At 36.4% G+C, this 24,549-nt stretch overlaps 1 protein-coding gene across 2 annotated transcripts in view; it reads left to right on the forward strand.

The window, feature by feature from the left end:
- LOC145670459 (vascular endothelial growth factor receptor 1-like) overlaps window positions 1–24,549 on the forward strand; it is a 246,967-nt gene that overhangs the window by 146,166 nt on the left and 76,252 nt on the right. For both annotated transcript variants that reach the window (XM_081739167.1, XM_081739166.1), the window contains exons 2-4: window positions 12,526–12,650; window positions 19,386–19,548; window positions 23,622–23,749. In XM_081739167.1, coding sequence (XP_081595293.1) covers window positions 12,526–12,650; window positions 19,386–19,548; window positions 23,622–23,749 — 416 coding nt within the window. The remainder of the gene's footprint in view (window positions 1–12,525; window positions 12,651–19,385; window positions 19,549–23,621; window positions 23,750–24,549) is intronic.

The following is a 24,549-nucleotide window of genomic DNA, read 5'->3' on the forward strand; positions in this document are numbered from 1 at the left end:
CAAAACTCCCACACAAATGGACAAAGCAGCCACACATAGCAACGGTCATAATCCCCACATAAACGGACAAAACCCCCACACAAATGATCAAAACTCCCACATGGAGAAATTGTCACAACTGCCACACAAATGGACAAAACCCCCACATAATCGGACAAATCCCCCACACTCTGAAATGACCGTGATTGCACGTCTTTGTTGCGGCTCTTTATGACGCCCACTTTAGTGTTTCTGTCATTAGAAAACAGTGCAAGAAGAATAGTTGCAACATCAGTTTAAGTGGAATAAAAAATGTTATTAAAAAGTACAAGGGCAAGACATACAACCAGGATCATTTCAGAGTGTGGGAGATTTGTCCGATTGTGTGGGGGTTTTGTCCATTTGTGTGGCAGTTGTGACAATTTCTCCATGTGGGAGTTTTGTCCATTTGTGTGGGGGTTTTGTCCATTTATGTGGGGATTGCGACCGTTTCTATGTGTGGCTGGTTTGTCCATTTGTGTGGGAGTTATGACCGATTACCAGTGTGGGGGTTCTGGTTGTGGGGGTTATGACCGTTCGTGTGTTTGGGAGATTTGTCCATTTGTGTGGGGGTTATGACCGATCGTGTGGGTGTTTTGACATTTCTTGAGTGTGGGGGTTTTGGCTGTGAGGGTTATGACCGTTCGTGTATTTGGGAGATTTGTCCATTTGTGTGGGAGTTATGACCGTTTGTGTGGGCGTTTTGACATTTCTTGAGTGTGGGTGTTTTGGCTGTGGGGGTTTTGACCGGTTCCTCAACTTAATGTAATGTCGTACAATGCATTGCCCTTCTTCCTAAGACGCCACTATTGATACATAATGGGTTGTAATAACTTTATCAAAAACGTGGTATGTATAAGCTTTAATGTATGACATTTTAACGAACATTTATAAGACATTATAATATTTATATGCCATTAAATTGTATCATTGTGACACTATATTACGTTTGCAATTGTAAAAAAGACACAATACATTTTTTTCTAAAAGAAAGTGACTGAATGAGAAATGGAAGAAGAAAACATGTTGATTTCGAAGTTATGACTACTTACTTTATAAATTTATAGTTTACAACTATTCTCAGGTTATCGAAATGAATAATGAAAAATATATAACTAGTTAGCAAATCAAAGAAATATGAGTCGAAATGTTAAGTTTTGTATGAATAAATTTATAAGTACAGAAAAGGGAACATGTCATACACATCGTTATTTTAGAGAACCTAACCTATTCATTGAAAACCATAAAGTAAAAATTGTATGTAAGAAAATAACACTTACACAAATAATAAGAGAATATATATACTTTATATATGTTGTATTATAAGTAGTCAATTTGTAATACTTTTATTGAAGTTATAGCATTTGTTCCAAAGGATCAATCTATATAAGCCCATGAATATATTATAATGAAAGAAATACAAGAGAATACGAAGATAAATATGTGAGTAATGTGTTGGCTTATCGTATATTATTTATTCTTAAAAAGAATCTAAACGTATGTCGAGGAAATATTATCTTGTAAAGGACAAACTGCGTTTCTTTACTAATATGACCGCAAAGGGGGTAACCGTGGCTAATATTGTGGAAAAACGGGTCTTTGGGGAGCCAGTTTATTTCTTTTCTTTGTTTATTTTGTTTATTCCGTTATGAGAGCTCCTCCGTGGCTAAGCGGTTAGCGTACGCGCCTTTGGCGTGGGAGACCCGGGTTCGATTCCACGTTAATCAGTAGGTCCACGTCTCATATAGCCTCGCTGCTGAAAGGGACGCTAAACTAACATCAACTCAACTCAATTTATTCCGTTATGAGTATTTCAAGTTTGAAGTTACCGACGAAGTGCCTGTGGTGCATCATCATGTAAGTAGCCCACTATGAGAGGGATACACTTTACACAAAAGCTCTTTCAATTTTCAAATTTAAAAGTAGTAGAAGAAATAATAAAGAAAAAGGACTTGAACCATATAAATATTGTTACTTGACTATTTCAACAAAAACGAAGTTGCAACTGTGCTGACGACCTTTACGGGGATGGAGATTTCACAAGTTTGGTTGGACCTCTCATAGAATTTGTGTAAAAGACCATAAAATCTACGAGCAGCCCTGTCTATGGCTGACCTAATTCATTAAGCGGATGTCTGCTTCTTTTTTATATTTTCGAAATAAACCAATATATGTATTCCTTATTATAAGTAGAAAAATACAGTCGGTAAAAGTTAATAATAAAAAGTCTTGAACAAGAAGCTATAATCTTTAACAGAAAATGAATAAGGAAAGTAAGAAGAAACGCAATTATTTTAGCAATAATAACATCGTTAATAAGTAAGCAGTAGTTAGTATAATCATGACTGGTTTGCAAACACGTATCTTAAGATCTTTTTTGAGTACTCTATTTAGAACGTTTAGAATATATAGTTTTTTTTTTATATATATAATTTATTAAGTCAGGTTTGCGGGGTTCTTAGATTGTAGGAACTTTGCCCATATTACAAGTAACTTTTGTCCTCTTGACCTGATTTACAGTCGTGAATTTTAAAATCGAAAGTTATAACAGAAAATATTCTTTTACAACTATAAATTTTGGTATTTATTTTTTATACGATCTTGTACTTGGTGAGAAATTCTAGTTTGTAATTGTGAAAGTTGTGAATATTTGAAACAATGTGAAGAAATATTTTCATAGCCTTGTAAAATATAAAGTAAATATTTTAAGTAAACACTTTTGTAATTTTCTTTAAAAAGATTCTAAAGTGACGGCTTATATTTTGATGTCCCTATTCAAATTACCCGTTCCGAAAACAGGTTCGGATCCATTTTAACCAATTTGAAAATACTTATTACCAAGACTTTTTAATTAACTTGATTGTTATTACCTACGATTACAACTAGCTATCATGTTCGAAAAAGTGTATGTGTCACCTTACGAAAAGACAAGGAAACTGCTAGTTCACTACTGCCAGGACAATGAATGAAAGCTGTCACTGATTATTGGCAACGAAAGATACAGTTGTTAGTGCAGCATATTTTATATATATAAACTAAACTTGTATTCGAGCATCTCATTTTATTTGGTTCGATGTGATTTATCGATTTATACATATATAATGTGTTTGACAATGTTACTTTTAAAGGAAGAAAATCAATCAACAGTGTGGACTATATCTCATTAACTGAGAAATGAAGTCTTAGAATTGGTGTAATAAAGATCTTAATGACAGCGACGACGACTTCTGTATAATTTTGAGGAGGCATTGAAATATGTGTATTTCCTTGTCACAAATTCGAATAAAGATATCTACATTCAGGGAGGCCAATCTCCAAGATCAGTGTGCATGGTTAATGACGATGTAATTCAATTTCACTTTTATATCAGCAAGTAGCTGTAACAGAGCATCAATGTTCATATCTACGAATACGATATTTTACTACATGTTCTAGAAAAGTTTACATGGGTTTTTACACGCATGTATAACATTTTGTTTACCTCAATATTATCAATGGAATGATATATGTCTCGTCATTGGAAGACTGTTAGAACTACGCGCTTCATTCTTGGAAATATGTGTGTCAGTGTTAAGAGGAAATCAAGTAACAAAAGGTACAATCCGATTGTTAACAGTTAATATTTTTCACTTTAGAAATCTGTAATCAGGATCACAAAATTATTACAAAATCACTAAGCATAAAAGTTACAAAACACCAGTTACTAATGTGTATTTACTAATAGATGCGAAGTGAACTCAATTATACTAATTTTCATTGTATATGAACTAATCTTGGATCATATTCAATCCACTTTAAACGTATGAACTACATAAAGAGAAACTTACTCTGAAAATTATTTGTTGGCTATCGAATAATTACAACAAACATTAGTCTTTTCGGGTTCGATTCCTAGTAAGAGGGCATTAAAATTCAAACGCGTTACTAGGGGGGCGCGGTGGCTCAGTGGTAGAGCGTTCACCTCTGGTGCTTGGGGTCCCGGGTTCGATCCCAGCCTCCGCCAAGTGAACTTTGTGGTGGACAAACACAGTGCTCGTGGGTTTTCTCGGGGTTCTCCCGTTTCCTCCCACTTTCTTCATTCCACCATTTCACTCATCTCTCATAATCACCGTCTCCTTTAGCCTAACCGGCATAACCGTGGGACGTAAAACTCAAAGATTTCATTTCATTTCATTTCAAACGCGTTACTTCACGTCTCATATAACCTATGTACAGCAATGGGATACTAAACTCCAACAACCAACATTAGTAAACATTCATTTTGAAACATAATTGCGAATTAATTAAAGTAGAACACATCAAAATTAAAATACCCTTTTCCGCTTTCTTTCATAAATAATTCTTCTTCTTTTTCGTAATATTGTAGGATGATGATTGAAGAATACATCTAAAATAAAATGATAGTTCGGTGACTTATCCTTTGGCAGATTTGTCCATTGGCAGATTTGGTAATTGGCGGATTTGGTAATTGGCAGATTTGTCAATTGGCAGATTTGTCCATTGGCAGATCTGTCCATTCTCACGATTGGCGCATTTGGTCATTTTCGCGATTGGCGCATTTGGTAATTGGCAGATTTGTCAATTGGCAGATTTGTCAATTGGCAGATTTGTCAATTGGCTGATTTGTCCATTTTCACAATTGGCGCATTTGGTCATTTTCGCGTTTGGCGCATTTGGTAATTGGCAGATTTGGTAATTGGCAGATTTGGTAATTGGCAGATTTGTCCTTTTTCACAATTGGCGCATTTGGTCATTTTCGCGTTTGACACATTTGGTAATTGGCAGATTTGGTAATTGGCAGATTTGTCAATTGGCAGATTTGTCCATTGGCGGATTTGTCCATTGGCAGATTTGTCCATTTTCACGATTGGCGCATTTGGTAATTGGCAGATTTGTCCTAGGCCCCTTTTATCCTCAGAACAGCTCTGATGTAACATGGAATGCAGTCCTTGAGGTCGTGAATGGTAGCAAATGTAATATTACACCATTTCTCATGTAGTACATCGCTCAGGCAGACCGGATTCGTGTATCTGAACCGGTTACAAATGTTCAATTATGTGTTAAGTCTGTGGATTGGGCGGGCCAGAGAGGTGTTCAACTTAATTTCAATGTTACACAAACTACGCCGCGACGTTGAAGCTGTGTGAATGAGTAGATCATCATTCTGTAATATGACGTCATTGTTAGGAAACAACATCTTGACAGTAGGAAAAAATATTTTATTTTTTAAAGAAGCCTTAAATTCTGTTACTTTTTATTTATTGATTATTATTATTATTTTTATTAGCAACGTCGTACACACTTTGAAAAATATGCATCGTATCTTTCTCGAACCCGTTTCCGTACTGAGTGGCACAGATAGGTTTCCCCTGAACGGACAGATGACATACAAACATGTCGGTTTTTGTTTTAAGCGCACCAGTAACAGACCGAAATTTAATCGCAAATTTCCACTACTTAGAATCATCGCATGGGCGAAAGGAACTGTTTTCCGTAATCAGCTAGCTCTGAAATATTTTATAACTCAATAACAAAAATTATTAATGGAAATGTCCAATGGCGCTGTTCTATTTAAGTCCTGTAAGTTACTAAAAAGAGCACGCTTGCTCGTTCGCTGTACACGTGCTATAGACACGTTTCAATTTGGGCTTAGCCTAATACTTGGGTAAACTACCGTTGCTTACAAGACAGGAAATGTCTAGTCTCGTCTCGATTCTCGCTTCGAAGACGAGACGAGTGTTGTCTTATTTCTCGCCCTATCTCCAATTTGAAAAGTACTTCTCGCCTCATTTTCGACTCGACTCGTCTCGTTTTATATCCTTCCGCACCATTATGGACTGACTGCAATGCGAAGTTAGGCATGACTTTTCATTTAATTTTGTATAATATGAGTTTTTATTGCTCCTGGCAACATTTGGTACTACAGTGAAACCTCTCTAAAGCGGACAGCCATGGAGAATCAAAAATTGTCCGCTATAGAGAGGTGTTCGCCATAGAGAGGTTTCAATATTTTATGACGTAAATTATAGGGATGGTATCGAGACGAGACGAGACGAGACTTTGTACAGTCTCGGTCTCGTCTCGGTTGATAAATAACGGTCTCGGTCTCGGTCTCGTCTCGAGTAAAAATTCACAGTCTCGGTCTCGGTCTCGTCTCGGTCAACAGATGCTTGCCTCGGTCTCGGTCTCGAGTACCAAATCTCGGTCTCGTCTCGAAAGTCTCGAAAGTCTCGAAATAAATAGTGTGAAATTAAAATAGTGAAAGTATTATTCTCGTATAGTCTGTCGTTTCCGGTTATTTTTTCCTTTCATTTTGACAGAATTATGGTATGGTGTACTTCTTCATAGCTAATTTGCTAGTGCTAATGCTTTCCAGGTTCAATGATCAGTGGGTATATCACCCTAAAACCATAATAGAACCAATATTTCACTTTCAGCAATAGACTTTGTCTCAAATAGCCTCAGAACTGCCTATACAATTAAACTCTATTAAATTAACCACAGTACTATACAGTAGTTTATTTCCTTCCTTTGAATCAGAATTGTTCAATACCTCCTAACGGATAACGCAACACATAGCAACACGAATGTATTTAATCGTACCGAAATTGAAACTTTACAATTTCTCATTATTCAATACATTCTGCTTTGACTGTAATTTTAAAAACAGAATATAACGTTCATTATCTTAACAAATAGGGTAAATTATTACTAGAATATACGTATTTTGTTTGAAATTGATGAAATGCTTTATTAGCGTTTCACATCTCCGTGTTTAATTGACACTTTATAACACGAACGTCCTAAACCTTGTGGTGGGAGCTACTACACTCATCTTTGCTATGTGAGGTCTCGAGTTGGATCACAAAACAAGTTAGATTCAAAGTCCGATGTTTCGCATAGTTCGCGTCTCATTTTAAGTGCATTCTGTTCTTATACAAGTTCATAAGATTGTAATGCATTACGTAAGCACATATCCAGTGCCGTAATATAGATTAATCTTATTCTCGAGCTCTCAATGGTGCATGCAATCTTGATTCGAGAAAACTAATCTTGCGTTTATTACGTTGAAATTTTATATTGATTGAAAATTAGTTGCGAAACATGGACATACATATTATATAAGTATATAGGTAATTCGAGTTATCTGTATCTATTTTTTCTCACTCGCCAAAACAAGTGATTCTTAACTTTCTAGTTTTCTTTTGTATTACTCTTCGTAGTTTTGCTGTAACATGATGGATTGAACAGTCAAAAATACCTTTTTCGCTCTATGATTTTCATTAAATTTTGGATCCATTTTTACCCTACCTTACCTAGTAAAAGTTATATATTTAGTCTTAGTTGAGGAACCGGTTTTTCGCTTCTGTAAAATTACGAAATTATGACTTGGTTTAGTTTACCTCCGAGGTCCAGATATAATAAAATCATCACCGTCATCATAATCAACCATTATCAATCCATTGCTGGATGAAGGTCTTTCCAATTCTTCTCCACAACTATCTAACTTGGGCAATTCTTTTCCAGGTTACTCCTCAGTGGCTCTTGATTTCGTCACACCTTCTTGTATGCGGAGGTTTCCTAGGCTGTTTTTGTCTCGTGGTATCCAGTCTAGAATTGTTTTCGTCCATCGATCATAATTTCTTCTTGCAATACGTCCAGCACACTTTCCAGCTCATATTAAATCATTTCATTAGCACCATCAGCATTCATTTCTATATATTTGGGCTACAAATAGTTCGAATTCGCTACTTTCGGAGTACAGACACGCTACTTTTTAATCATCGGATCTGACAAACCAGTAATGAATGATTTAAATCAACCCAATGTGAGGACCCCCATTTGGTCTAGCGGATAGAACTCTTGATTTCGGTTCGCGTGGTCCCGAGTTCGATTTCCGGTAGGGATAAAGTTGAACGACCGAAGTGGTTCGGATTCCACTATAATCATTAGCTGCACGTCTCCTTTAGCCGCCCTAGCATAACTGTGGGACGTTAAACTAAAACAAAACAAAACAAAAGTGAACACTGTGTATTACTAACTGTAAGTTTTTGAATAATTGCATATAGCTATATGGTATGGATCGAGTTTGAAGTGGTCGGTGGTCAAACTAAAGCAAGTGAAATGTAATTAGGGTGCAATTAGAACTTTTAATTAAGCACGGTCTTAATCTAAAGTGTACACCAGGCCTAAGGCTTAGGGGGAACAACTAGTGTTACTGAAAATGTATCAGTTACATTTAATTTCAGTTACAATTTGCATTTACATGTATTGCTGGAACGAAGATTTAAACATTCACATTATAAGTAGCCCAAAGACTATGAAAAACATCGTCTCTTGAAAGCATTCTTGCACCATAAAACAAATTACGAGTAATTTTAAAATATTTTGCAGTTTATCTACGTTATTTGCACATATTTAGAATAATATTTAGCTATCTATTTAAGTTGGTAACACTGCTTAAAATAATGTAACTGTGACTTGTAATTAAAACCACCAAAAACTGTTAATTCGTCATTTTAAGCAGTACAACAATCACTACCAATGTGTTTGGTATCTCTGATGGCGTTATAAGCATTTAAGTCTTTTGGAAGCATCTGCATGATGAGACGTGATATGTCAGCGCGTTTTCGAAGTAAAGTCTTTAGAAACATTTAAATTTTCCATTTCTTATAAATTTGTTCCTTCATTCATTCGAAATATATTATACCATGATCACAGTATTTGACGCTAAGGTACAGTTGATGCGTATTACACCGTCCATGCCATTTGAGTTATTAGAGATTTCCAAGCTACATATATAATGTATGGGCTATTGTGGTTTTGTTAAATAAGTAAATTAGAAATATGTAATACTTTACGTAGCGCAATTTGAGAAAATAAAACTTTATTTTGCTTTAGCAACATTGCTTGTTTATCTAGTGATATTGCAGAGTATCAAGAAGAATTTCCCAATTTGGTACAAAATTTCAGCATATATATATATATATATATATATATATATATATATATATATATATATATATATATATATATATATATATATATATATATATATATATAATATATCGCAGATCCTAGGGGAGGGCTATAGGGACTATAGCCCCCTTAACACTCAGGTATGCACTGGATAAAATGGGCTTCAATCCTACTTTCTTTACACTGGATAAAGCGGGAAACCATGGTTTAGCTCCTCCCCTTGATCATATGCTGTGTCCGTGGCTATATATATATAAACAGGATGGTCCATTTTAATCTTTCCACGGAGATATCTCGAAAACGGTTGAACATAATGAACCGAACAAAAACACAAATAGGAAATGCCATGGGGCACACCGAATGGTGTTGTCGCGGCGCCTCCCGGGGCCGCCTTTCATGGGGTACCAGGGCTAAACTTTAAAATTTTAAATGGAAACATGGAATGAGTAATACCTCGTTCCATAGATCTTTAAAAAGTAAAAAGTGTTGTGGCAAAAGATTTTTCACATCGGTCACCGTTTTCAAAATGGCCGCCAAGACATGGTGTCTGTATCAGATAAAACGTCCAGTACCACTAGACCCCTAATATGAAAATAGTTGGAGATAAATGAACAGAATAAATCTCGTATAGGAAAGCACAGAGGGTATTTATCATTCCACGGCTCGAATATAATGCAACGGAAAAAAAGATTATTAAAGTATAATTGACATGATGCAAAAGAGGAATTGATAGAAAATGATCTTTCCGATCTCTGTCCGTAAGTAGGTGAAGCGGGAATGAATGGTAAAATCTCAAATGAGAACCTCACTTTTTATTTGCAATAGATATGGTTTGTCTGAAACACTTGTGTGTACAAATGACTGGTACTATAATGAATAAAAATAAAGTGAAATAAGGTGAATAAAAATAAGGTGAAATTCAAGTTTAACAACATTTTACCCGCCTTTCGCCCCTGAAAAATCAACGCATTGCGTGTAAGATTTTTGGGACATATCTGCATCGTTTCGTTACTAAGGATCACAACTGAAATTGCCGTTGAAAGTTATTCGGAATGTAACTGTGGACATCTCAGTGAAACACATATTCTATCACATGCAAGAAGACATAGAAGGAAAAGAAGCGAACCAATATCATGCAGACGACTGTTGAACAAACCAACGTTTGTAAACATTGTTCTAAAATTGCATTGTCCGACAAATTTCTTTCGCATTTCAGTTGATTCATTTTTGCATCAAACCATTGCCTGCAATCAAAATGGAAGATACCATTTAACAAGAATTTTACATACTTTATCTCATTACAGAGGCATTTATCTCTTATAAAAACACATTTCAAATAACTTTGTTTCGTAGATACAATTTGCAAAAACTAAGGCTCTCATTTGCAATTTCACCGATCCTTCGCGCTTCACTCACTTACGGAGTGAGGTTGGAGCGATAATTTTCTAGGAGTTAGATTTCTTTCTTTCCATTATGGCACTTTCACTCTAATCATCTTTTCGACTGTTGCAATATTCCCGAGTTATAGAATGATAAATACCCTCTGTGGTTTCCTATTCGAATATTTGTTCTGGTGTTTCCATATTAGTGATACTGGACGTTTTACCTGATGCAGGAACCATGTCTTGGTGCTCATTTTGAAAATGGTGACCCATATGAACAATCTTTTGCAACAGCACTCTTTAGTTTTTAAAGATATGTCGAACGAGGTATCATTTACCCTATGTTTCCATTTACAATTTTGAAGTTGCGCCCTGGGCCCCCATGAAGGGTGGCTCTGGGAGTCTCCGCGACAATATGAGTCGATGTGCCACATGACATTTTCTATTTGAGTTTTTGTTCGGTTCATTTATGTTCAACCGTTTTCATATTAGTGGTACTGCACGTTTTACTGTATCTGATAGAGGCAACATGTCTTGGCGGCCATTTTGAATACAGTGCCCGATATGAAAGATCTTTTGCCACAACGCTTTTTAGTTTTTCAAGATCTATCGAACGAGGTACCACTCACCCCTTGCTTCCATTTAAAATTAAAGTTGGGCCCCGGGAACCCATGCAGAGCGGACTTGGAAGGCACCGCTACCATATATATATATATATATATATATATATATATATATATATATATAGAGAGAGAGAGAGAGAGAGAGAGAGAGAGAGAGAATTCTATTTGCACCAGCAGTGGATTTTGTTTCGGGAGAGGCTTGAGGAACGAGTAAGAAACATTTGCGTTGTACGTACAATGCAAATAATTATCACATATTTATTTTGGGAGGGGTTTGAGCCCGATAACCACCCCCTAAACACGCCACTGTACATCAGTCAACCGTTCTCATATTATCTAACACAGTAACGAAACAAATTTTGAGTGAAGGCAATTTTAGTATTTATCAATATCAATATTCGAGACGAGACCGAGACTTTCGAGACTGACCTAAGTCTCGTCTCGGTCTCGTCTCGATTTATAGAGGTCTGTCTCGGTCTCGGTCTCGTCTCGGTATTTAAAAGTCCGTCTCGGTCTCGTCTCGGTATATAGAAGTCCGTCTCGGTCTCGGTCTCGTCTCGATAATTCGAGACGAGACCGAGACGAGACCGAGACTAGTCTCGGTCTCGGTACCATCCCTAGTAAATTAGTAAACAAGGTAATACGCAATTAGAAAACAAATATTTTTGCATGAATCATGTATTTACGAATATTACAAAAATGCCTGAATTATCCTCCGCCACCCAATACTCTATGTTCGAGGCACAACATGGAAGTAAGACGATATACTTCTCTGCTCTTTACACTTGCTACTACTTACTACATTTTCGGTTAATTTGTAAGCAGTTAATTGCAGTCCAGGAGTGTATTTTTTCAGACAATATGTGTACCTGCGGGCCAAAAATACCAAACTTGTCTTCTGCTTGCTTACAGATTCTAGCGGAACAGTACCATAACGTGTCATCCCAAATTGTGGGTAACTGTCAAACACTTTTCTGTCTAAAACAGTTTGGGTGGGAGTGGATGCAAGCAAAGGACATGAGTGTTGTTAAACAGAGACTTTGTCTGGGTTGCTGAGCAGCCAGTTAAGGAGGCAAAATGTCACAATGCTTCCTTGATGACACATGTATGAATTACTAAAAATGTATTTTTACTGCACTTTCCAACTTGTTTCTAGAGAAAGTGTCCGTAATACGGAGGTAAATACCTATAGAAGACAGGAAAGACTGTCTGTACTAGAGAGTGTCTGCTTTAGAAAGGTTTATCAATATGTTTTTTTTTCTATTACAGTGTTTGGGGATGACAAAATATGTCCGTTACGGGAGGTGTCCGCTTTATAGAGGTGTCCGTTGGTAGAGGTTTCACTGTATTTATAACTTACCATAATAGTATGATTTTCCATATGATTTAATCTTGAATAATTTGATTCTCTCTATATATGACAGTATCTCTGAGTAATGTATGTAAAAGTGATTACATCTAAATGTTTCTGATTATTTGGAAAATAAACAATTTTTACATATGTATTTATTTTTTCTTTAAAGGTTGGGATCCTCCGTACCTGTATCCTAAGAATGAATCTATTGTGATAGATGCGAATAGCAACTTCAAACTTCGATGCGAAGGACGGGACCCAGTCCAGTGGGAGATACCTGAGAATGTTCAAGTGGTGAAGTATAGCTTTTTATATATTATGAAATAAAATATTAACAAAACAAAATAAAACTTAAGGACAATAGGACCTTGATACTACCATTCTTCAGTTCTGAATTGACTAGAGTAGCAGTTATTGAGTTCTGAATTGACTAGAGTAGCAGTTATTCGGTTCTGAATTGACTAGATTAGCAGGTCTTCAGTTCTTAATAGACTAAAGTAGCAGAGTTCTCAATTAAGTAGTGCAGCCGATTGACGTAAACAATAGGTTATGGCCTGGATCGTGAATATTACCTTGCAGAAAATGATTTTAAGAAAGGATTTAAATCTTGTTACAGTTGTATGAAAACATGTGCTCTTCATGTATTTAGGGGGCACGGTGTTTTAGAGAGCTTACCTCCAAGGGCGCCGATCCTGGGGGGAACGAGGGGGCCCGGCCCCCTCAAAGCTCATGTGGGCTCCCCTATTGTATTTGTGAATATACAATATTTGGCATAATTTGAGTGCAATTTGTCTTAAAATCTTTATATATATATATATATATATATATATATATATATATATGGGCGGCGATTAGGGGGGCAAAGGGGGGCAGTTGCCCCACACTTTTCTGAAATGGCCTATTAATGTATATAGTTTCAACCAGGGAAATTCGTATATTAACATTGATATACACATATTCAGATCATGTCTTGCCCCCCCCCCACTTTTAACGTTCAATCGCCGCCACTGTATATATATATATATATATATATATATATATACCTTCTGCATCTGAATCCCCCCCAAAAAAAATTACAGAGAAATCGGCGCCCTTGCTTGCCTCTAGTGCAAACACAGTGTGCGTGGGTTTTCTCGGGATTCTCCCGTTTCCTCCCACTTTCTTCATTCCACCATTTCATTCATCTCTCATTATCACCGTCTTCTTTAGCCTAACCGGCATAATCGTGGGACGTAAAACTCAAAAAATTCATTTTTTAACCTCTAATGAATGGAGGTCCAGGTTCGCTTCCCAGCCAAGTAAGTTTGTGGTAGTCAACATCATATCCGTGGGTTCCCTCGGGGTACTTCCCATTGGTTCCTACATTATCATTCCACCAATTATTTCATCATCATTTACTTGCTTTAATCATCGTCTTCCTTATCCTAAAGGACATAATCTTAAATGTCTCATTTCTTCATGTATTAAGCTGACTGCCGAATTAGCTTCGAAAGAAGAAATAGTCAACAACTCTTCTTGATGATATCAATAAACTGAAAGAATGTACGTAAGCAGCTTCAACCATGGTTATGCAGGAACTAACCATTAACGAGGAATGTGGTCGCATCCCGCAAACCAACGTGGTCAACAGTTGTGAAAGGAACCGCAGTGTTTCTTCCGGTTTGCGTCTTGACCACTCATCCGTACGTACTGTACATCAAAAAAGCGCTAAGATTTTAAACGGCGAAAACAGAATGAAATCAAATAAAAGAAAACAAAGGTAGCTCAAGTGCAAAATAAGTTAAGTCCCAAGCCTCTGAAAGAAAGTATCTGTTCAGAAAGGACTCAAGGTGACAAATGGTAAATCTGTGCTCAATAACAGAAATGGCTCTGTTACTGAAAGTGATGATATGTTAGATAATGCTAGTGCTGTACTGAGTATTGAAAATAGAAGTTTAGCCATTTTAATTCAAGCAAATAATCTGTAATTAGGTACGTGAAACCAATTGCTAGATATTGATCTATGCAAAAAATCTTTATGGTAGTTTAATTTTATAAGTAAATCAAATGATGTAATGAAGGGAAAAAAAGACAACTTCAGCAGGGTTTTGCAGGGAAAACCTGAGTATTTTTGACACATTATAAAATATTGTAGACGAGACTAGTTTAACTGCATTAAAAGTGAACATTGTAGACGAGTGTAGACTTTCAACAGTGTAGAAGAAGTACTTGGAAAGAGGTGAAAGAAGAAACCTAGAACTGGCCAATTGACTTCTGAGGAAAGAGGTGTAAACACAGCTGTTCGCTGTTGCAATGCTAATGGTCACTTCGAACCTCTTATGAAATATTTTTTGAGCGGCAACGAAATTGCATTCATTTAAAGATGGCCGCACCAACTGGCAGCATATTCGAAGTTTCGGAGACTGGATAAATATACTCAGAGCTCTTTATAAAGTGGTTGCAACATTTTATGAAAATTATGAAATTTTTAGGTTTGTGATAAAATTTTACTTGACCGTACAATACATTAATAGAGTCCCGAATCAAGCTTGCTAAGGATTTTTGTTTTCAACTCGCAGGTCACACTACCCACAGAATTCAACCTTTGGGCGTATGTATGTTTAAACCCCTGCAGTTAAATCAATGCCATAACAAAGTGTGTAAGAATAGTAGGTAAAGTAACTCAATTAAATGTGGCAAGCCTCTTCGACAAAACATATCAGAGCAGTTAGCATGGAAAGCGGTATTCCTGGATTTGCATCAACAGGTGTTTGGCCAGCCAATAGAAATGTGTTTCAAGATACCAACTTTACCCTCAAACATATTCTTGGAAAAAGTCTTCATTACGGAATCATCACCAGAAACGAGTGCAAGAAACCAAAATGGTGGCGATATAGTTGGTCTGTCTGGTAATAAACCTGATCAATCAAATGAACGATATAAGCACAAAGTTTCGAGAATCGGAATTCTAGTTTGAGTAACCTTGAAATCTCCGTCAAGCAAATTTGTCTTTTGCCTCTTGTTACAAGGTGAAAAACGAAATGAATGTTCAAAGGTGCGCAGAAGACCGAAGTTCTCAAATCAACACCAGTCAAAAGCTAATTGGAGGAAAGGAAACATATTGACGTGAATAAGACCCATTCAGATCCGAAAAAAAGACTTCAACTGGAAACAAAAAAATGAAACTTTTTAGTGCACAAAAAACTCAGCGATGCTTCTTGAACACTGAATTTTCTGTTGTTGAAATATCATGGTTCTGTTTCATTTGTTAAGATATGGTTAAATGTCAAATGTGCAGAAGATGGGGACACGAGATGTGCACTGAAATCTCAAAAAACGAACCTTACTTTCTTTTTGCGATAATTGTAGGTAAATTCATTTCCGCTGCAAAGTAAATTCATATCGTTAAAAACTGTTTCGTGTCTACGTGCCTTTCTTCTTTTAATATGACATACGCAAGTACCTAAAAAGAAAAGTGTTAGATTATGATGATATAAACTAGCCTTAAAGTTTAAAGCAACTTTCACATTTCTTTTACATTTACCAGAAATCTTAATTTGATGTTTTGTCTAGGTTTCGGCAGCAAAAAATTCAAGTTTGAAGTCTTACTGTACTTAGGATATGGAACATGTATGTCTTAAAATAAACGAAAAGAAACCTTGAACTGATTAAAGCAAATAATAATAATAATAATAATAATAATAATAATAATAATAATAATAATAATAATAATAATAATAATAATAATAATAATGCGATTTATGTCTTAAGACAATATTAACAGACGAAAATCATATTCACGAAGAAATTAGTAAATATCGACTGAAAGCAGGGAATTCGTATTATTATTCAGTTCAAAATATTTTGTCGTCGCGTATTCTGTCGAATTTGAAGCTTAAAATAAATGATAATCATACCTATTGTGCTGTATGGCCGCGAAACATGACTTCTTACTCTGCGAGAAAAAATGTAGACTGAATATAAAGGGTCATATAAAAAATCTCCGTAGTTTTTGATACATTTTTGAAAAAAAATCTTTATTGAAAATCAATTTTAATCAGGTACATATTGACCATATTATTATTACATATTATTATCAACGACCTTTTGCCATTTTTTGGGTAGCTTCATAATTCCATCGGTGTAGAACTTCTGTGGTTTATCGTTGGAAAACTTGGCCAAGTGATTTTCAGCGGCGGCCAATTTTTTTTCTTCACAATCAAGAGAGGTTTGCACAGACTGAAAGAAATGGTAGTCAGACGGTGCAAGGTCCGGTGGGTGCATCAAAACTTTCCAACTAAGTTCCGTCAATTTGTTCCGAATCATCAAAGTCATCAACCTGACGAAACCATCAATTCGGTCCTGTACTGTGCATAACTCGATCGTTTGTACGAAGCAATCCAGAAAAAGTTACCAGAATTGGCAAACAGAAATGAAGTTGTGCTCCATCATCACAATGCAAGGTCACACACATCTATGACGACTCGAAACAAATTGACGGAACTTAGTTGGAAAGCTTTGATGCATCCACCGCACCTTGCACCGTCTGACTACTATTTATTTCGGTCTGTGCAAAATTCTCGTGATAGTAAAAAAATTGGAATTATGAAGCTACCCGAAAAATGGCAAAAGGTCATAGATAATAATGGTCAATATATACTTGATTAAAATTGATTTTCAACAAAGAAATTTTTCGTTCAAAAATAAACCAAAAAAAACGCGGAGACTTTTTATATGACCCTTATATTTGAGGATAAAATCCTGAGACGAATATTCGGACCCAAGAAAAGCGGGAATAGGAAATGGCGGAAACTTCATAACGAAAAACTATATAATTTATGCCGATTACCGAACATTGTTATGGTTACCAAATCTAGGAGGCTCAGGTGGGCAGGCCATGTAGCCAGGATGAAGAAAGTAGGAACACTTTCAAAGTTTTGACTGGAAGTTCAATCGAAAAACGAAAAATAGGAAGACCTAAGCGATGGGAGGATATTAAGATGGATCTCACAGAAATAGGAATACAAAGTAGTAACTGGATCCATTTGGCTAAGGAAAGAAGTCAGTGGAGAGGTTTTGTGAACGCAGCATTGAGTCTCCGGATTCTATAGGCCATAGAGTTAGTTAGGTGCGATTTAGAAGCCAAAAGATACGATTTTGGCAATGCGTTTCTTAAATGGCAACATTTGTGCGGTTTGAAAAATAATTTCTTTAAAAATGCTCATTGACATTTGAGAATTTCAAATTCTTCTATGGATGACTGCAAAATAGTCACACTTTTAACCTTTATGCATTACTTTGTTAAATTTGGTTCGTACTAGAAAAGTTACGAGAACTTTTCTGAAAAGTGACCCGAATTATGTCATCTTACCCTATGTATTTTTTTTATGTACACGCTGAATATTACATATCTTTCTTTTTTCTCCCTTAGAAGTCGTCAAATCTTCCTTTTCTTTCGCTTATATATCTGGTAACCTTATTTTGGATAGCTTACTGACAGTACAGGAGTAGCTTGATGGCTAGGGCTACCACTAACCTTTATAACACATTATTATTATTATTATTATTATTATTATTATTATTATTATTATTATTATTATTATTATTATTATTATTATTATTATTATTATTATTATTATAGTTTCTACATTATTATACACTCTTCAAAATAAGAGAACTTAGAACAAACTTTCTTTTTATCAAGCAGATAAATATGATTTGCTTTTCACTAGCAAGACTTATTTCATCTTAATAACTATGGAAGAACGATCGTACTTTTGTACCTTCATGTGCTACGTAAAGTATCCCTACATTTTGCTTTAGATATGTGGTATTTACTCACTAGAGTAAAGGGAAATTGTGCAAGTAATAAAGAACGCGAAATAAGCGATTGGCTAACAATGGAGCCTGTCTGTAAGAACCTTCGCAACGTAACACAAATAATACAAATAACAGCTATGCTGACATCGCAAGATACTGTAAAACAAAATTTGCTTTGCGTTGACGCAAACCGCTACAGAACGAGGCTCAAGATATCCGGGTCAATTCCCAGCAAACCCCAAAACGCCTGTCATTACTCGTATAACTTTTCTTTATCCTTCGCTCACGCCCCCCCCCCCCCAAAAAAAAAGATTACTGTAGAGACAACTGTTGATATACTTGGCACCCGTTCGTATGGACGGACGAAAAGATGGAGCAGGGGAGTGCGCTGGTAACTACGATTCTTGCTGCAGTAATTAAAAAGGTTTCTGCTACGTTGCCATGTCAATCTCTTATGGGAGCTCCTTCGTGTCTGAGCGGTTAGCGTACGCGCCTCTGGCGTGGGAGACCCGGGTTCGATTCCCGGCGGAAGATAATGTGGTTCGGATTCCACGTTAATCAGTAGGTCCACGTCTCATATAGCCTCGCTGCTGAACGGGACGTTAAACTCAAAATCAAGTCAATCTCTTATGGAAGCGAGGCAAACTACATGCAAAGATGTTAGTTGATGTTTCTAAATAAATAAAGTTATCAGAAAGTCGTATCATTGAAAGAAGATATTAGAATAAAGTAGAAAAAGAAAGGATAAAGTATAAAATTATTAATATAAATTAGTTTTATTATAATAATTTTATTTTGTAATATTCTAGGGCTACCGCCTGTAGGTCCGGTAATCCAAAAAAATACGCCACTGCAGTACAATAGTTATATAATCATTAATAAATAACTGCAATGTAAACACAATAGGCCTTATGCAGAGTCGTTTTGACGTATGATTAGGGTCATACTAAAGGCGTGACTACTGCAGGAATCATATGTTAGTTGAGTTCTTTAGTATGGCACTAATCACGCGTCAGAACGACTCTGAATAACGCCCAATAATTCTTATTGATTCTTGATTTATTCAATATTCTGTATATAATTCATTGTTGTCGTTTGATTATGCATTTCATCATAAAGTGCTGTACCTGTGATCTTGAAACCAGTTAAAACAGATGTTATCCAAGCTCGCTTCAGTTTGCATGCACCAAAGGATTTTGTTATTTATTATTATTAATACTATTATTTCAGAATGTGAGTGAGTTCAAGGAGCCAAATTCTTTTCACCCCTACATTTCACATCTGGCGATTGAAAATGCGAAGTACACGGACACTGGTTTTTACTACTGCAAATATGGAAACGTCCCGAATGACGATCTGCCGAATGTATCACAGATTTATGTCTATGTCAAAGGTAAGTTTAAGTTTTGATTATTACTTCAGTCAATTTGCCTTGTATTGTATATTGACATAAACTTTTTATCAACCAATAGATTTTTAGTTAGGTGTTTGTTGGTAACCGTCGGATCTTGAAACGTTGTTAGTCTCTTTCTGTAGTGTTGCCATGTCGGAAGCCAAAATATCTTAGGAGATATATTTGTAATAATCGTGAATTAACTCCAACTTTTTGCTGATTCTTCGACGCAGTAGAACTATTTAGTAGGCAATGCCGAAACAGAAGTGAAATAATTCATTTTTCGAGCATTCAGACTATCAGAAATCTCACTAACATATGAAAAAAAAAAGTTTTTTAGAAACTTATCTGAGAGTTTAAGTTCATGTGATCGATAGTTATTTACAATAATACGAAAAAAGAAAATAATGTACGCAAAAAGCTTTAGATTATATTTTAAAAATCTAATTTTCTGCATTACTTTGAAAACATGTAATTCTACAGATAAATATATAGACCTGGCAATTCTGCTGTTCTCATATCAGTGTTGACAACAGGTGCTTACAGAAAGTAGCTAAACTGTTGTAAAATTACAAACTGAATTTAATAAATAATTAAGGTTACATTAAATAATTTCCGCTGTTTCAAATCGGGATACTTTGGTGGAAAATTTGCTTTAGTTCCTTTCGCCAGTAGAAAATAGCTAGCCAGCACAAGAACTACTTTTATTTCAGCCCTGTTGGAGCCCCGTATCAGTAATAATGATTAGGAAAGTAGCACACATTTTAGATCCAAAAATTGTATATGAACTGCATACTGTGGTGTGGTGCGGTTTACAAGTATACAAGTATACTGTAAATTAACATTATACAGCTACTTATCAATTTAATGGACTCAGAGTTGGAAACACGTCAGAGATGTCTGGGTTGGCAATGGTCTGGTGGTGGTATCAGGGACGTGTAGTGCATATTACCGCTGTTACCGGCGGTAACGGTAAAAATATGAAAGTTTTCTTTGTTTTCACATGTCTCTAAATGTCATCATCAACATGGGAAGATGTTTACACATTTTCCTTTTCTTTCTTTCTTTTTTTTAAAAAAAAAAGTTCGGACGGCCTATGCCGCATTTACACTGCCAGCGTCAAATAGAAACATACTATTGTTGATACCGTAGATTTCAGAGGTAACGCGAACCCCGATAGCGGTCATTCACTCCAGAAGTACCTTTCAGCGTGCCAGCCAGAAGCATCCTGCGCGCTCGTATTTCGACGTTCGGAATGGCCCTTATGTTACCGTTCGGCTGAGTGGAACAGGAGAAAATAAGAACGTTCCCTGTCAAAACAAGGAGAATCTAGAATATCATCAGCATGTTTATTCTACTCGCTCTCCTCTCGCTATAGAGGATCGAGCTGGCAGTGTGATTCAACTATACTGTTTCGTTTGCTTCCTAATCCAAGTATGGAAACAGCTCTAATTTCCGTATTCGTAAAGTTCTTTCATTGTCTTAACAGTATACAATTTCATAGTAATGATAATTAGAGAGAAGTAAAGATGTTTCCCGGCGCTCCTTCTAATTCGAATATTTATTATTATTTAGGATTTATACTAATTAAGTAGGAACTATTTTGTTTTTAATTTAATATAGAATACTTTCCATTCAGCAAATTTCCAGCTCTAGCCTCTAGCCTACTAGTTGAATTTGCACTTTGCTGCAGTTTGATGTGTTGAAAGTGAACGGTGCAATTGTCTTCATCATACCGTAGTTTGACTGTCCCAAATTGTGTTTGACAATCTGACTCGTTTTCAATATGGAAAACTTGTTGCTCAAACATACGATGGAGCTTCGGTTATGGTTGGTGAGGTAGGAAGCAGCAGCCTATAGTTAAACAAAGATATACTTGTACAAAAGTCTATTTTTTCATTGTCATGCCCATAGGCTTAATTTAGTGTTAGAAAAGTCTGTTGACTATACAAAAGGGTGTAAGTTTTTTCTAAAACTATGTCGTGACTTGCTTTTTTTTTTATTCTCGAAGTCTTCAAAAAGAACAAATGCTTTGGACTGTGTAGTCACAGGCCCGTATGCAGGAGGGTTTAGGGGAGCCGGTCCCCGTAGATTTTTGCTACCCCCTCTAAATTTTTCACGGTAGGCTTGGAAATGAACTATAATATGGTGATGAACTATAATAAGATTGGATGGTCCCCCCTAACTTCAGCCGGCCCCCCTAAATTTTTGGGCTGGCTACCGGCGTGTGTAGTCAACAAAAGTATCCCAACAGCCTCAAACACAAGGTGGAACTATAGAAGTAGGATATGTGCTGTATAGCTTTAAAGATGAACTGTTAGGACTCTTTAAATCCATGACAAAAAACATCGACGAATGAGATTCTCAAACCAGAGTTAGTGCAGCAAAATTCTACCAAACCCTTTAAAGTTTTGACTTCATTTTTTTACTTGAACTGTTTTATGTTATAGGATCAAGATAAGAAATCTTGTTCAATATCTTAGAAAAGGAAATTCATAATGTAAGTTTTTGCAGAAAAAAAAGATGACTTTGAAGAATATCTGATCATTGAGAGACGGTTTCGATTATATTTAGTAAAAAATGGAAGAACCTGAAGAGCCACACTTTTCAAAAAGATCAAAATAAATGAAGTGGGATTTGACTCCCCCCCCTAAAAAATCGTTGTCAATGCCTATAGTCTGAAATGATTGATACGGTAAAAGGAAAAAAAGTACCAGATATTCTGTTATTGAAAAACTAGAGATACTTGTAGTATCAACAACCGGTAACAATTGTGAAAGTGTCACGCCACGCCACTGGGTGGTATGTTACGGTAAAACCCCTACTACGAGTACAATGTACTGTACAGACAGTGAAAGGATATAAAATGGGCGACCTCTCTAATTTCAGAAGAAGGCAGTTCGTTAACGTTCGGTTATGTGGTGTTAACGCGACAAAAGTGGTCGCAAGGAATAGTGCTCAAGGTGACGGCGGGCTTTAAAATTCACAGCAAAAGCACATCGGCCAAGAGGAACAGTGTTCGGAAGAAAACTTTCAGTGACAGGTCCCGCCTAGCATTAAAGCAAGTTATCAGTTAGAACCGTCGTGCGACTACGGTAAAAGTGACGTAGGAACTCAATTAGCACCTGCCACTGGTTGTGTCCACAATCACAGTCCACCGTAACTTACATGACGTTGACGTGTGCGATCGGGTTGCACGGGCAAAACCGCTATTAAGGGACGATAACACTTTAGTACGACGCCAATAGTGCCAGTAACGGGCGGATCCAGGAGAGGGTGATCGGGGCGATCGCCTCCCCAGAAGAGGAAACTTTCTTATTTTATATATAAATAAAACCCATCCCAGAGTTTGGAGCTCTTAAAAGCAGCTCTAAGTAGCAGTATTACAACCCACCGCCCCCCTCCAGAAATTCGTTTTGGATCCGCCCCTGGCCAGTAATGCCATCACAGCAGATATCGTTGTTGACTAGACATATGTGATACGGTAAGAGGAGACACTGTTCACCTAATTTTAAACGACGAGTGTTTGATGTGTGTCGGAAGCCCAATAAAGAATATGATCCGTAGTTTCTCTACCCAGCAGAAGTGGCGGCGTCTCCGGGATGCTGTGACCCACAATATCCAGGTTTTCAGTTTATCCTGTGCTGGCGCTAACTGATCACGTCACTGCCCGTGATTATGTCGTCACTTTAGGAAACCATGTACATCGTATGGCCCCGATGTTGTTTCTGGGGAATGACCCCGTATTTCAGGATAACAATGCAACCATTCACAGAGCTGGAGCTGTTGTAGCTTAGTTTGAAGAACATAGAGATGAAGTCGAACACCTCCCTTGGCCAGCCGAATACCCGGACCTAAATATATTTGATCTCTTTTACTGAACTGAGTGTTGTGCTGTATGCGGAATAGAGTCATGTCTTACTTGTTACCATTCATAACCCCAGTGCGAAAGATAATTCAACGCATTATTAATCTGGCAACTGTTTCCATTATTTTGACAACCGTCTGTATATTTCTTGTCTGTGACTAGTAATCATTACAGGATATGTAACTTTTCTTTTCTCTCCTTGCAGATCCTGTAAAACTACTGGTTTCTGAAGAGATGCAGTTCCTAATTGGACACCAGTATCAAGATCTTGTAATTCCATGCAAACCAACGTCTCCAGATGTCAATGTCAAGCTTATAAAAGAGGACGACCAGGTAAGTTAGTTTCTTGTGCTTATAATATACGTGTAAACAGCATTTATACCGTATATGTTTACAGTTATATGTAAGTTATTTCGTAAACATTGTATACATGACATCACTGACTTATGTAGAATTCTGTCAATGGAGAAAGATCCCAAGTTCATGTTATTCAAGTGTTTTCCAAGTTTTTGAATCTCCCCGTAGAATAGTTCCATATCAGACCAAAGTAACACATGAAATATTTTTAGTTCAATCGAATGATCTTAAATTGTTACGCAAGCGACCTTAAGTTTTAAATGGCTTTACAGCATACAATATGGGGCAAAGATAGCCTACCTTGCAAGTTTAGAAAGGGAATTGCAAATTAATAAACATTATTATGAAGGTAATAACTACTAAGTAATTAGAGGTAGGATAGAAATAACGCCAGATGTGTGTTTGTAATGAATAGCTACCCCAAAACGATGTCACATGCAGTGGCGCCCGAAGAAAATTTTCTAGGGGAGGACCATCTCCATGGTTGCTATATTATATCTGGTATTTCTGGTATTTAATATGCGTGGTTCGCTATATTACATGTACATTTTCGTATGCCAGGGGGAGACTGCCCCCTTCGGGTGCTCATTGTCATATGACGTTCTTCCTATTTAAAAGTTTGGACCTATATCCAAGATGGCGATTTCAGTGTTGATCTATACAGCAAACAATAAGAGAGAGTGAGAAGCCTCTTTAAAATATATATATATATATATATATATATATATATATATATATATATATATATATATATATATATATATATATATATAATA

Source organism: Thermobia domestica, chromosome 14 (assembly GCF_964235325.1).
Source record: "Thermobia domestica chromosome 14, izTheDome1.hap1.1, whole genome shotgun sequence".
In the NCBI taxonomy this organism is placed as follows: Eukaryota; Metazoa; Arthropoda; class Insecta; order Zygentoma; family Lepismatidae; genus Thermobia; species Thermobia domestica.